This window comes from Juglans regia, chromosome 1, assembly GCF_001411555.2.
Source record: "Juglans regia cultivar Chandler chromosome 1, Walnut 2.0, whole genome shotgun sequence".
NCBI lineage: Eukaryota > Viridiplantae > Streptophyta > Magnoliopsida > Fagales > Juglandaceae > Juglans > Juglans regia.
Genome location: NC_049901.1, coordinates 44,033,403 through 44,047,925, shown reverse-complemented (window position 1 = coordinate 44,047,925; position 14,523 = coordinate 44,033,403). Strand labels below are relative to the sequence as shown.

General features: G+C 35.1%; 2 protein-coding genes across 2 annotated transcripts; one reads left to right on the top strand and one right to left on the bottom strand.

The window, feature by feature from the left end:
* The first annotated feature begins 628 nt into the window (after positions 1 to 628).
* LOC109012733 lies at positions 629 to 1,839 on the top strand. The gene has a single exon (XM_018994524.2). It carries the CDS (start codon positions 789 to 791, stop codon positions 1,479 to 1,481), a length of 693 nt encoding a protein of 230 aa, XP_018850069.1. The 5' UTR covers positions 629 to 788; the 3' UTR covers positions 1,482 to 1,839.
* A 4,281-nt stretch (positions 1,840 to 6,120) lies between these two features.
* LOC109012662 (GDSL esterase/lipase At4g28780-like) lies at positions 6,121 to 12,136 on the bottom strand. Its single transcript, XM_018994414.2, has 5 exons — positions 11,727 to 12,136; positions 11,467 to 11,594; positions 9,002 to 9,244; positions 7,107 to 7,359; positions 6,121 to 6,689 (listed from the first exon to the last, which is right to left on the bottom strand). The coding sequence occupies exons 1-5, from the start codon at positions 12,013 to 12,015 to the stop codon at positions 6,457 to 6,459; spliced, it is 1,146 nt and encodes a 381-aa protein (XP_018849959.1). The 5' UTR covers positions 12,016 to 12,136; the 3' UTR covers positions 6,121 to 6,456.
* Between the last annotated feature and the right edge of the window lie 2,387 nt (positions 12,137 to 14,523).

Genomic DNA, 14,523 nt, shown 5'->3' with positions numbered 1-14,523 from the left:
TAATTTCAAGTTTTTTTTTTTTTTTTCGTTGGGATCCAAGGTCTCTTAAATGGCTAATGGCTGAAATACCAAAGATCAGAATGATTTGTCGATACAAAATTGACTGATAGAGCTGGCCGCCGAAAGAAGTCGGTTGAAAGCTTAATAAAACTATGATGAAGGGCTGAGTGGGATTCCAGCCCGCCCGTGGGTGCTGTCCATTTGGGCTTTATTTTACTGTTGGTTTCCATGGTGACCCACTTCTGCCCATTCAGGATTACCATTGGACCTGGCCATGTGAGTCCAACTTGAGTCAGAATGAAGATCCTTAATAGAGAGAGACCCTTTGAGCCAATAAAGTCATGTTTCTATCTTTGAGCCAATTTAAATTAGTATATAAATAATAAAATTTAATTAATTAAAGTTAAATTTTAAATTAAATTATACCATATAATTAGATGTATCATCTATCTACGCCAAACTTATAAATGGCTTCATGAATTTGTGCAATGCTTTGAAGTGGCAAAATTTCTTAATTGACCATAAAATATGAATTCAGTCGCCCTTCTAGTCCTAGAACGCGTAAGCTATTCGTATTTACTATCCTCAATTTCCACGATTCGAAGTCCGCAAGACGGGGGGGACAACAAAAATGTCAAACATAAGACTGGCAAAGGTCAAAGAAAGCAATCTAAAGTTAAAACCAGATTTTTTGTTTTGTTTTCTAATCTAAGTTAAAACCAGATATATGATCAAAAGCACCAAAGCCTCAAGAACCACAGAATCATCAATTACCTGATCTACCTGCCATGAAGAAGCTGATCTACAAGAAAGGCCAGGTGCACCCTTCGCCGCCGTCCATCTCCAACCTTTTGGCTGTGCTCCCGCCGACAATCCTAGCTCTCACTGCGGCCCTCTCGGCTGAAGACAAAGAAGTCTTGGCCTACCTAATCATCGTCTCAAGTATTAACACTGGTACTACTTGTAGCAACTTCTCTGGTCATCCAGATGCTGTTATTCCTAGATGTCATGGTAGTACTGATCAAGGTAGTGCTGATTATCACAGTGGTTGGGCAGATCACACTCCGATGTTTGAATGCAACTGCTTTAGGTGTTATATGAGTTTCTGGGCAAGATGGGATGCATCGCCTAGCCGTGAACTCATACACGAGATAATCGAAGCTTATGAAGATGATCAGCTGGTTAAGAAGAGGAAGAAGAGAAGGAGCGCAAAGATGAAGACAGAGAGAAAGAAGATAGCCAGCAATAAGTTAAAGGATGGTGATCAGGAAGGCTCTGGGAATAGGTCGGCAATAAGCAGGGACGAAGTGGGTGAGTCGGTCTCGGTGGATGCGAGCGGCAGTACTAGTACTATTGATGGTGTTAAGGTCGCTGGCGATCATGGTACTGAGGTTGGCTGGGTGGTGATGAAGGAGTCTGTGAGGAAGATTGCGAGTTTCATAGGAGAGAAGATTTGGGCTGCAGGTGTCTGGATTAATTAATAGGGCTAATTAATTAGTTAGTTTTCGGACACAGATAAGTTTCTTTTCTTTCTTTTATTTTCCAGCTCCCAGCCTTCTTTTTTTCAGGCCCTCTCTGTAACCATGCAAATAATGGGGACTGAGATAAATGGGTTTTTGTCCCCAGCTTTCTGGGTTCTAGATCATATCGGCCTTTAAGTCTTTATAATTTGTTTGTTCTAGCTTATGCTCAAGTACTTTTCAATGGTGTGTATTTTTTATTTTTTAATGGCAGGCATGCATTCTTCTTTGGTTCTCATGTGATCTGTATAAGACCCGGCAGCTTAATAGTAGCTAGCTGTGGGATCATGGATCAAAACTAATTTCCATGACCTTTTCCTTTTCTCCCTCCAGCTTAATTTCTCAACATTATTTTTTGCTTGCTTTCTTTCTTTTTCTTTTTCTTTTTCTTTTTCTTGTTTGATCAATTCATCACTTCTAGCTAGCTAGCTAGGACTAGTATTAAAATTGATCAGAAAATGAGCTAATTGCAAAATGAGATAATCTAAACGTTTTTATTGGAAAAGGTGCATGATCTTTAACTGTATATAATATTAATTCCATGCATTGACTGACTGCTTCAAATGGATAATATTGATGTCGATTATATAAATATAAATAAATAGCTAGCAAGCAAGCGTCCAATTTGAAATTTAATCCAATATTATCAATTAGGATTTTGGGTTTGAAATCGTCTATGGTCAAAATATTCCTTCCGCGTTCATCAAGATGGACAAGCTCCCACAGTGCGACCACGACTATTCTTCGTCGTACGTACGTTTTAGAATATTGCGAGTAGTATTCGAGTTTTGACTAATAATTTAACCGCTTTTCACTCGATCCAGTTCTTCGCTAGTTGCCCTTGTATTTTGCACAGAATAGTACTTAGGCCTTTAGTGTATGTAACACCCAGGCCCAGCCCAGGCCCATGGAATATTATTTTTCCACCTGTTTTTCCCCCAACCCCCACGATAACTCCAAACTTCCCCATATTTTCACGCAGCCACAGCACCGAGGGGGCACGCTTCCTCCCTCCCTCTCCTCTGTTTCTTCCTCTTGGTCTCTCTCTCAATTTTATTTTCACATCCTCTTCTACTCTCCTCAAACCGCCAGCCTCCATCTCTCACAACCAACCCCCACCCCCCCAAAGCCCACGGTCCCAGGCCAAAAGTACAACGCCACTGCTGCCACCCTCTCGCCTGGCCTGGCTGTGACCACCAAACCGTACCACCACCGTAGCCAACTGCATTGTCGTAAATCCACAAATTAACACCTCTATTTTTACACACCAAAAACAGAGTTTTTGTTCCCACTATGAGCCATGATAACATTTTTGTGATTCTATGGAAATACATCCTTGTGCTTCTATGGAAATATTTTTGTGTGATTCTGTTTGTATTAAAGGCATCTTTCGGTTACTAGCACGATCACACAACTAGCCAGCGCATTATCTATTTGTTAGAATGCCAAACTATTTTCGGCATGATTTTCTCTATAAATAAAGCACTGTGTAAACACTCAAAAATGGGGAAAATTGAATATATTCAACTTCAAGTTTAACAAGCCACAAAGCCATTGCCACCCTCCTCCATTTCTCCACTGTCGAGATTTCACAGTTGTCGACGCCCACTTGGTCGTTGCCATTGAGAATGTCCGTCCCAACTTGAAGCCTAGCAGCCCGCATCAATGGCTTCAGCCACCGTGATCTACCCCGACGGACTTGCATCACCCTCTATGGACCAAACCGACACTCTGTTTTTAATACTCAAAACAGAGTAACAAGCATGGACCACATGATACTACATTCCACCACTACGCAGCCAACCTCTTCTGTTTGACCACCACGCATCCACCGTGATACTCTCTTTGCACCACCCCGAACAACCATTCCCAACCTTGTGCCACTGTGAGCCACCATCATGCGATATCTTCACCCCTCTCGGTAAGCCGATCGCAACTCTCTCTCTTTCTACGTGATTCTCTCTCTCCCTCATGGTGCACTGCCGTCGTGCTCCACTGTCGACCTCAGCTCAGCCACCAGTTTGCCGCTTGCTGCCTCTCTCTTGGTGAGTTTCCATCACAGCGGTTATTCCATAGTATTTATCCGTCTCTCAGTTCGCTTCTCCAATGGGTCTGTTTTTCTCAGAATTGCATGGGGTTTTCAAGCTTTTACTTCCTTTCGATAGCAGGTCTAACACCCTAGTTATTTATAAAAGTACCACTAAGCCATCTACCTTCAAGTGTTAATTTGAAGCAATGAAGCCGATATGGGTAATGTGATATTGAGAAATTTTTTGAGTACAGTCATTGAGTTTCGGTTATTTGGATCCAAGGAAAGAACATACTATTTTGGAGTTAAAAATATTATGGAGGTTGGAAAAATTAAAGTTCAAGTATGAACACTAGAATTATCGTTTTAATGTCAATATTATGGAGTTAGAATGATTTTAGGAATTTATCGTGAAATTATTTGGAGAAATCACATGAAAATCAAAGTATTTTGGAGAAAGTCGATATTTTAGAGTTCCGATATTATGAAATATGTGTTCAACATAAAATTTATGCAAGTTACGTGACTATTTTATAGGTAATGATTGATATTCCTTTAACGCTATTATGAGGAAATTAATAAAAGTTAAAAAGTTCAGGTAAGCGGAATTCGTATACTAGATTTTGTATAAAATGTAAATGAATTAAGAATTATTTTATAAAAAAAAAATATGCATGTTATGTTTTGAAAAGAAATATGCAAACAATCTCAGTTATTTGTTTGCATTACTCATAAAATCTATACAAAAAATAAAATATTTTCTTATATGATTGATGTAGACATAAGTAATATTTTAGTATATTTTTTTCTGAACTGTGCAAAAGAGCAAATATAAAATCTGAGAATTTTGTACATGTTATACGAAGATGCTCTGAATATGTTTTGATTATGTGAAAATGATATGAATCTATTTAGTATTCTATTTTGATATGATGTGGCATCTGAAAAACATTTGGCATGACATCCTGATTCAACTTCTGTTTCTAATTCTGATTCTGATTATGTTATATAGTTGGTACCAACATCTCTGTTTTATAGTGCACTTACTTTGGAAACAAAATAGTTTTTCTGCATGGTCTTTCTTGTGTACATACTCGAGACTCTAAGAATGAATAAGGGGAAGTTTCACATTCTGATACTGCTTGGTTTGGCCACCGGGGATAACATAACTCTACCACAGGGGTTAAACATGATATATGATATAATATGATGATATTTTATGATACAATACGCGGATATGATATGATAAGATGAAGATGTTCAGTCATGTTATGCCAAAGGATTTTTGAATATGAATAGTTGGTTTTTGAATACATATATATGAACAATTTAAAAATTCGCTCTGATTTTTTGATAACACAATTTTGAGATACGCATATTGAAAATAATATGATTTGTTTTTGCATTCTGAAAACTTTATGAAAAAACTCATGTTTACATATTATGATATGTTCTCTACTTACTGAGTTGTTGATAACTCACTCCTTATCTCCATAATATTTTCAGATGTTTGAATGTTTTAGCTGAAAATCAAGAATCGAAAGTATGTATATGGTTACGTGAGCATAGTGAATTAAGTACAAGAAGTAGGGGTGTAAATTTAAACCGGAAAACCGGACCGGACCGGACCGAACCGGACCGGTTGGTCCGGTTTTGAACCGGTCCGGTCCGGAACCGGTTCCTATTTTATGAAAACCGGCCGGTTCCGATCCGGTTCCGGTTCCGTAGTTTTTGGGACCGGACCGGACCGAACCGGACCGGTTGGAAAAAAAATATATAAAAATTAATTTATATATTATACAAAATATTTATATATATAATATATAAAATTATATGTTAAATTTTTATATATAATATATATAATTATATATCATATATGAAAAAATTTTATATTATAATTTATAAATAATAACATAAAATGTTAATCTTAAATATGAACATTTGTAATTTATTTGATCATATGTTATTAATATAATTATATATAAGATAATATTTTTATAATTTATAAAATAAAAGTTTAATCTTAAAGATAAAAATTTAATTGATCAAATGCTTTAAGCATAATATATATATTAAATTTTTAATAATATTTTATAATAAGAATTAACACTTTATTATATATTTTTTACATTTAAAAAAAATCAGAAAACCGGACCGGACCGGAAACCGGTAAAACCGGAAGTACCGGTTTAGGAGGGTAATCGGGGCGTAATCGGTTTTGAAAAATACAAAACTGGTACATACCGGTTCGGTCCTAGATTTTGTCCAAAACCGGACCGGACCGGACCGGTTACACCCCTAACAAGAAGAGTATTTTGGGTACCTTGATTTTGGTAGAGTTTTATGCAAAGTTTTATTTGGTTATGTTGATAGAAATTCTGAAGGTTGAAGGTTATTTTGAAACTTCATGGTGTCTGAGAGTAATTATATTAAAGTTATTGGTTTATAAAGAACTTGGAATGTATACATTGTGTTGTTGGGAGATAATGTTATAACATGAGCTAACTCTCTAGATCTCCGGGACTGGAGTGTGACATTTAGTACATGATAACCAAAGCAATCAATACGACGTACTCATGCATCAACATTAATTATATATTCAACCAAGCAACGTACTTAATTAATTCGAATACAATTAAGCTGGTCATGATCACTAGTTACAGATATACCAAATGCACTGCAGCCACAACATCATTGCATGTACGTAGAATGTAAAATGCATCTGCCAATCACTAATTAATTAAAAACCTAGCTAGCTAGCTAGAACGATCGATTCCCATTAGGTCTTGTCCTTACATGATATAAATATAAGCTAGCTAGGCATGCAGTAGTATTTGAAGATCACAATTATACATACATACATATATATATATATATATATAACTAATTAGACAACAATATTATTAATTAGATATTGGAGTCCATGGCCATAATGGTGCTGAGATTCATGGGGTTCATGTAATCTGAAGAACCTGTCATTATCTGCTGCACGATTAGGCGGTTTGCACGTTCTGATGGATGGAAAGCGTCCCAAAATGCGTAGATGTCCCGGTTGGGACATAAGCTTGACAGCGGGTTGCATGTTCCGATCCCATTATAGGGGCCTTGCCCACAGCATGCTACTTTTGATGTAACAAAGCCTGTAATATTTATGATCATGACAGACTTCTTATAATATTTCAGATATAAATTAATTTCATGAAATCCATCTCTAAGTAAACAAAAATTTCCTAATATGAAAGGCGTTCGCTCTGCTTATTCTCCCCCACCAACCCAAAGTACTTATAAAGAGGATCTTGATACTCATTTTTTACAATATCATAAGTACTGTTTGACAGTTTTGAGATCGAGATTTTTTATGATTTGGAATAACATTGTAAAACAAGCTGTAATAAATCAGATCAAGTGCAAGAAGTAATTTTCCAATTTAATTTTAGATGTAAACGGAAGATCATAGAGAGTGAATGCAGCTAGGATTTAGACGACATATATATATATATATATATATATATATATATATATATCAGTAAATAGGATGCAGGGTGCAAAAAGCAAACCGAATCTTTGGGGACTGTTGATGAAGTCCATGTTCATCTGGAACGCATTGGCAGCAACAAAAACATCTGCGCCGAGATCGCTGTTGAGTTGTTGTATCATTTGGACGAGCTCCGGGTTGAAAATTCCAGCTGCCTGCTGTAACTCTTCTGCACACTCCCCATTCCTGCTCCTCATGGCTAGTTCTGCCGGGACACACCCCAATGGCCCTGTTCCCGTCACCATCACTCTTCGGGCTCCCAGCTCGTATAACCTCTAAATGAAGTATCATAAATGGTGAGAAAAGCCCAAATATATCATGGATCAGCTTAGGGAATGTTTAGAAATGAAATGAAATGAAAATTTTATTAAATTGTAAAGTACTCTAGTCTAGGGATGTTTAGGAAAGTTGCACAAAGGGATACTTTAGAGTGAAAACATCCCTAGCCTCTAAAAAAAAATACCCCAGCTCGTATAGCCCAAGGGAAAATACTTTAGCTATACATGAAAAGTAAACCCACAGTCTAAGTTGATGTGGTATGTCAGATTATAAAATTATTTTTATTATAAAGTAAATATAACGGATTTCATAAAACCACATGATCAGTTTGTAGGTTTATTTTGTGTAATCTTTTTATATCTCTAGCATTTCTCTATTGTAAAAGTACTCAATATGTAAAATAGAAAAAAAGAAATTTAGTGATGCATATATTTTAAATGATAAGAAATTAGAACCATTATAAATGCTCTTAGCAATTGCATCCGACAAATCCATCAATTAGATTTCAAAACTGCTATGGCGGTCGCTAGCTTCTATTAATGAATATGAAAATCATGACCCATTCGATCCCTAGCTATTTATTTTTATATGTCCTAATTGTATGCAATGTAACTAATTCGGTAATGCATGAGATTTGTTTGGAGATTTTCTGCTCTCTCCTCTTGTATTTTCTTTTAATCTTAAGGGAAGTTTGATTAAAAATAAAAGAGAAACAAAAAATTGGTGCTTCCGGCCTAAAGTGTGACCGCTATTGTATTGCGTGTGGGAAAAAGTTCAAGCATCTCCGTCAAGTCTTAGGAGATGTTTAGAAAAAAGATGAGATAAAAAATTTTGTAAATAGTAATAATAATACGGTTTATAAAAGGTAGTGAGATCGATAGTTTGAGTTGAGTAGTTTTTAGATTTTGTGAAGAGTCATGCTACACAGAAGCCCCACACCCCTACACATCATTTAAAAATATGTGATTTCAAAGTAGTGTACAGGGTGTGGAGTTTATATTTAGAATTTTTCTTTTGTGAAACGAGAGAAAAAAAGTTGAATAAAAAATATTATAAAGTTTAAATATTGTTAGAATATAATTTTATAATATTATTTTTATTTAGAAATTTGAAAAAATTGAATTATTTTTTATTTTTTGTTCGAAAGTTAAGGAAATTAATTATAATATTTTGTTTGAAAAAATTGTAACGATTAATTTAAAAATATTTATGTTTAAGTGATACTTAAGGAGTAGATGAGATGAAAACTTTTGGGATGAAAGCTTTTTCCAAACAAGCTTGGCATTAATGTTTATACCATATTGAGCAATAAATCTCTCAAGTAGCTCCTGATCACCTACCAATTAAACATATACATCTTTTGTAATAAATCAAGCTGAGAAGTGCTACATAACCGCAAAGAGATCCTACAAATTAAAATAAATCCACAAATTAATATGAGTTAATATGATACGTTAGATCTATTTTATAATAAAAATAATTTTACAATCTAACGTACCACATCAACTTATAAATTTATTTTTATCAAATCCCCAAAACATGTTGTGTTCTTGCGGAAACTCATAAAACTGGAACGTTTTCAACATGGAGCAACAAACCAGTTGATCACGAAGTATAAATAGTGTATATTGGAATTACCCGCAGAATTTTCCGGTACTCAGAGATGAGGTAGCGGGAGTAGGCCGGGATAGAGAATTGGCGTGATCTTGCTGAGAAAGGTGTCAAGAAATAGTTGTTAACAAAGTCGTTACCACCAAGAGTCATGAGGACAAGCGCATCGTTCACCAGCCGCTGTGCCTGGGCTTCTCCGACCAGTGCACTCAACCTTTGCTGGTACTGTTGGAACAGGTCAAACTGCCTAAAGATTCTTATAATGTTGAGCTGCAAATAACCCAAAAACAAACAATAAAAAAAATGGTCAGATTCACTGGTGTCAGTACTGCTTATAAACATAACCTAGCTTGAACCCTTTTTGCTGCACAACTGATCGAAGCCCTGCATGCAGATACCCAGACAGTGTCAAAAGTCGATCCGAGTGTCGCCTTTGTGGGAAAATATATGTAAAGGAGCTAGCTGTTAGGATCGATATAATTCCTAGTCATGTCTTTCTACTGGGGGCCCGGGTTACATCGTTATGGAGTTGAAGTCTTGAAGATATATATCATATATATATATATATAAGCTTGATCTCATGTGTAAACTTGTATGTCATAAATATGATCTTGATGTCTAGAGTCCTAATAATTAATCTTCTTGCAGGTAGAAGTCAAAAAGTCAACTTTTGAGCTTGAATAATTAAGGAAATATTTCTCAAGTTCTTATGCGAACGTTCCATATTTTCACTTTTTTTTCTTATCTACGTATGAAGTATATATTAAAGTAGAGCTACAAGTAGCCAGAAATGGTGGAAAAAGTAGAACCCAAGTGAAACCTGGATAACTGGCTTTGGAAATATGGAGAGAAAGAGAGGAGATCATGATCAGGGGAATTAATCTCTTTCCCTTCCAATTGTACTGCCTGGTATGCAAAGATGTGTAGTTACAAAAATAAAATCTTATTCAACTGATCATCTCTCTCCCACCCAAAAGAAAAACACACGACCTGCCCTTCACCCTGGTCTCGTTTCTCCTCTCTTAACTCTTCCCCGTTTGTTTTTTTGATTTTTCCTATTTTTGTTGCCTTGTTTTCTTCCTTTTGCTCGGATTATTGGAAGCTAGATCCCCTTTTTCTTTTCTTTTTTAATTATTACTATTATCCATAGCGGCCTACACGAGTTTCATCAATGGCTAACACGTCAGATCTACCAGTACATGATCTAGCCATCCCGACCAAAGTTCCACAAACATTGCCGTGAACTCTAGAGTTCGCGTCTTTTTAGGTTGGCTGGTCACCGACATGTTTATCCAAAGTTGAAACAGTAGATCTATTGTCATCTTTCCACCTATACCTGCAATAACTCGCCAGTGATTTTTTTTGAAAATAAAATTTATTTTAATTTATCTTAACTCATTATTATAATTTTTTTAAATTTTAATAAATAATTTAATTTTTTAAAAACTTAAAATAATAAACGATAATATTTTAAGAATATTTTATTATCTTAACTTAACTCAACTTAATTTAATATTTAATCTTAAACTATTTTTAGAATAGTAATTTTCTATTATTTATAAAAAAAATTATTACTATTTTATTATTATTCACAAATAATTAATTTTATTGCTGTATATCTATAAATAATTTGAAATACTCTCAAAGTTCACGGAGCCAGCTTAATGATCTCATCATCCCTTCGATTTACATTTTCCCTCCACTAGATCATCAGTGCATGCAGGCACATGATGCTTATCCAGTACTCAGCAATGATCTTGTAACGTAATTAATATTTATGCCTTCTAGCTTCGACAGATATCCTTTTTTCAATCTTCGACCGCACGTACTCATCAGTTTTTCTTAATTTAATAAGAGAATTTTGATCAAATAGAAGAATAGAAATGTGTAAAGGTTTAGCACTGGACGACACTTAAAGTAGTCGATTTTAGTACATCACTAATTACGCGCGTATTAATGAGCCCAAAGTTATAAGCTAATTACATAAAAAAATCACTTTATATGGCAATTGTACGACTCTTGGCTCAGCTAATTAGAAGATTGGACCTGGACTATCTAATTTGTGAATTTTATATCCATAAATGACTTTATTTACTGAAATTAATGAGGTATTTGTGGGAACTTTCATCGTATTTCTCTTTAATTTAGGCGATCTTGGTCATTATAAAAAGCAAAGTGATCCTTATATAATTGGTAGGCAAGTAGGAAAGAAAAAATGAAATAATCCGTATGTGGGCCCTACCATCATAACACTCTCTTCCCTCCCAATTTGGGTCAAGTACAAACAGCCATTTTTATTATTTTTTCACTAATATTATCGATAGAATTTGTATGAATACCCACTACCTAAACGTAACCTTAGTTCCTTTCAACCAAACATTAATAATATTGCAACTATCCCTGACCATCCTCTTCATTTGCGGCCATTGATCATTTCCCTGGCCGCCTTCTTCTCCTTAGACCAAATGTGAAAAAGGTTAGTTAAAACTTACAAACTGAATTCCAGTGTCATTGAGGATTCCAATACCGGCAGAAGCAAAGTTGGCACCGACTAGTAATCTTTGTCCGGTGAGCTGTGGACTCAAGTATGGCAATGTGGGCTCTGACCCAATCTGCTCGCCTAAGTACACAACACATTTTATGTGTTAGCTCAACGAAAACCACCATGCATGAAAGTTCATTGAACCGGGAGGAGACAGAAAGCTGGTTGTTTTAGAAATTATGAAAGAGAAAATGAAATGGAAAAACTCACTAATAATGTCGGGGAGGTTCAAGCCATTGGAGAAGCGGCCGGTTGGTCGGTGTGTGGGGTAATCGATGCCATAGGGTGGAGAATCGGCACGTGCAGTGGTTGCTAAGTAGTTGTTGTTGCCATTATCTACAAGTGAATCTCCGAAGACGAAAAAAGCTCGAGCCTCTGCTTGAGGTAATGGAAGTAGTAATGCCCCCAGTGACAGAACTACTAGGGCAATAGTACTACTCAGCTGGGTGGTCATGACAACAACCCTAGGACTTGACATAGACACTTGTAATGTGGGCATTTCTTTTGATCAGCGCTTTCTCTATCTCGCTATATATTAGAGGATTCTGGCCTGCAGGATACTCCTTGTGAAGAGAGGAGAGCTGTGGGCATCGTTTTATAGGGTTAATAAGGTGTGAATTGTGATCACTCATGATGATCCCCACAATCTTTTTCTTTTGATGTAACGTTTATATATTTAGAAGGCCTAATAAATGGACCTTTTTCTACTTGCTCGAGAAAGGGATGAACACAACGCTAGAAAGCTAGCTAGGAGCTGGTTTTTGTAAGGATATGGATTTGGGAGTTGTTGGCTTATTAATGACCATATACATGACACGCATATAAGAGATCATTATGTTTCCTGTTATAGACCTTGTGTGTGAGAGATCAGAAAAATTAGGTCAAACTTAAGAACAAAATGTATATATCAATTATATATGTGCATGTTATATTGCATGTAGGAGGATATATAGAAGGAAAATGCTATTATTTATACTTATAAGTTTTATTTACATGACAATATATGCTGGCGTGTCAGTTATTGATATACTGAATATTATGAAATTTAAAATTTAAAAATCGAACTAAAAAATAAAAAACTGATAAAATGGGTCTCTTTTACTCAATAAGTACTATAACGTATTGTGTGTAAAATTATAAATACATGTAACATTACTTTATATATAATCTATAAAATATCACCCATTTTTTCCATTTGTAATTAATCTTCAATTAAGATTGTTGGAAAAAGAAAGAATGAGATACTTTGGGAGGCAAATTTGACCTAATCCGCAGGGTTATTGCTCTCTACACAAGAAATTAATCATCAGTTCAAATACACGAACATTAATCTGCATTTTGGAATAATAACAATATATAGTGCATGACGGAATTAAATACTTTTGGGATTACTAAAAAAAATTATTTATTTATTGTTAGTTATTTTTTGATAAAATAATTATTTTTTTATTAAAATAAATTTATTCTCATCATAAATAATCATTTTTATTATAAATAACTCTTTATAAATATTCATCTTTCTTACACTGGATTTACGTACAAATGTAAACTTTGCCAATTTGAGCGTTTAGCTATGATTTTCATGATTTCAACTGTTTTTTTTTTTTTTTTCTTATCAAACACGTAAATGACGATCTTGGTGACACTGTATCCTAACAATAAGGCTGTTGATCAACTCGTAATCACGATCAGTCTGCAGCTAGCTTCCCTTTCTCGGCTTTTAACTTGTATCTGCATCATACATATGTCAACAAACGTCATGAATCTTCATCGATCATTATCTAGATTTTCCTCTGAAATTTATTATAACAAAAAGCCAAGCATACCGAGAGGGTACGGTACTGTGATCATCTCAATCCTCTCTGGATCTCTCTCTGATCATCTAGCTCGTTTATACTAATCGTACGTAGGACACCTGAATCCACTCATATATATATGCTCAGGGTCACATGCAAGGTTATATATGCATATATATGTTGGCAACTCATGTATATTATACACAGCAGCTTATTTTGTAAATATTGATATTTTTAGGTGGATGATCCGGATCCGAATCCTTACAATTAGTTAAATTTGTACACATGCATGCAGCAGGCAAAGTGGTAAGGAACATAAGAAGATCTGTCGACGTTCTGATCAAAGAAACATAACTTTTCACTCATATGACCTTTTACATGATCTGATACTAATGTTGTCCATGAAATATGCAGGTTGTATTCATGGGAACCTGTTAATTAATTTGAGACAGAAATTTGTATCTTTTTTCTCATGAGGGTTTGGCTGTACGTACGTACGTGATGATGATCGTCAATATATTCCACCCGTTACAATATGAGAGATAATATATATTCTTTATCCGACGAATCTAATTATATTGCTAATTAACTTGACAGTCAAAAGGATTCAAAGTCAATAATTTTCTTTGATCTACAAGCTGTATATATGATTCCATGCTAAACTTCTCTTCCTCATACAATTTCTGTTGACCGATAAGTTTGCTTTTAATTATCATCATGAAATTATTAGGTTCGTTGTCTTGTTTACTGCAAATTGCATGCATTAGTATGTTGTCTTGTTCACTGCATTAAGACACCCTAGCTAGCTGGCTAAATTGGCAGTACGAGTTCTAAAAAGAATTAAGCACTAATATTATTAATCCACCAAAGATATTAATTACTGACAAATCTTAACTCATAATGCAAGCGAGGTTATTTTTTTCCAAAGATTTAATTAAGCAATTAAGATGCATGATAAACGAGTTAATTAAATATATATATGCGTACTTGTCTAAAAATTATATAAATATAATATTCCAGTACTGTTTATTTATTATATATGTCGGCAGAAGACCCTAGAGATCTAATGGTTAACAGCCATGTGAATAACATAAATGTGGCTAGACGCAGCAGTACTAGCTGATCAAATCCATCTCTCTCTCTCTCTCTCTCTGTGTTTGAAAATAGGGTTGCGCAGGTCGGGGGTAATTACGTACTGACTGACTCCAACT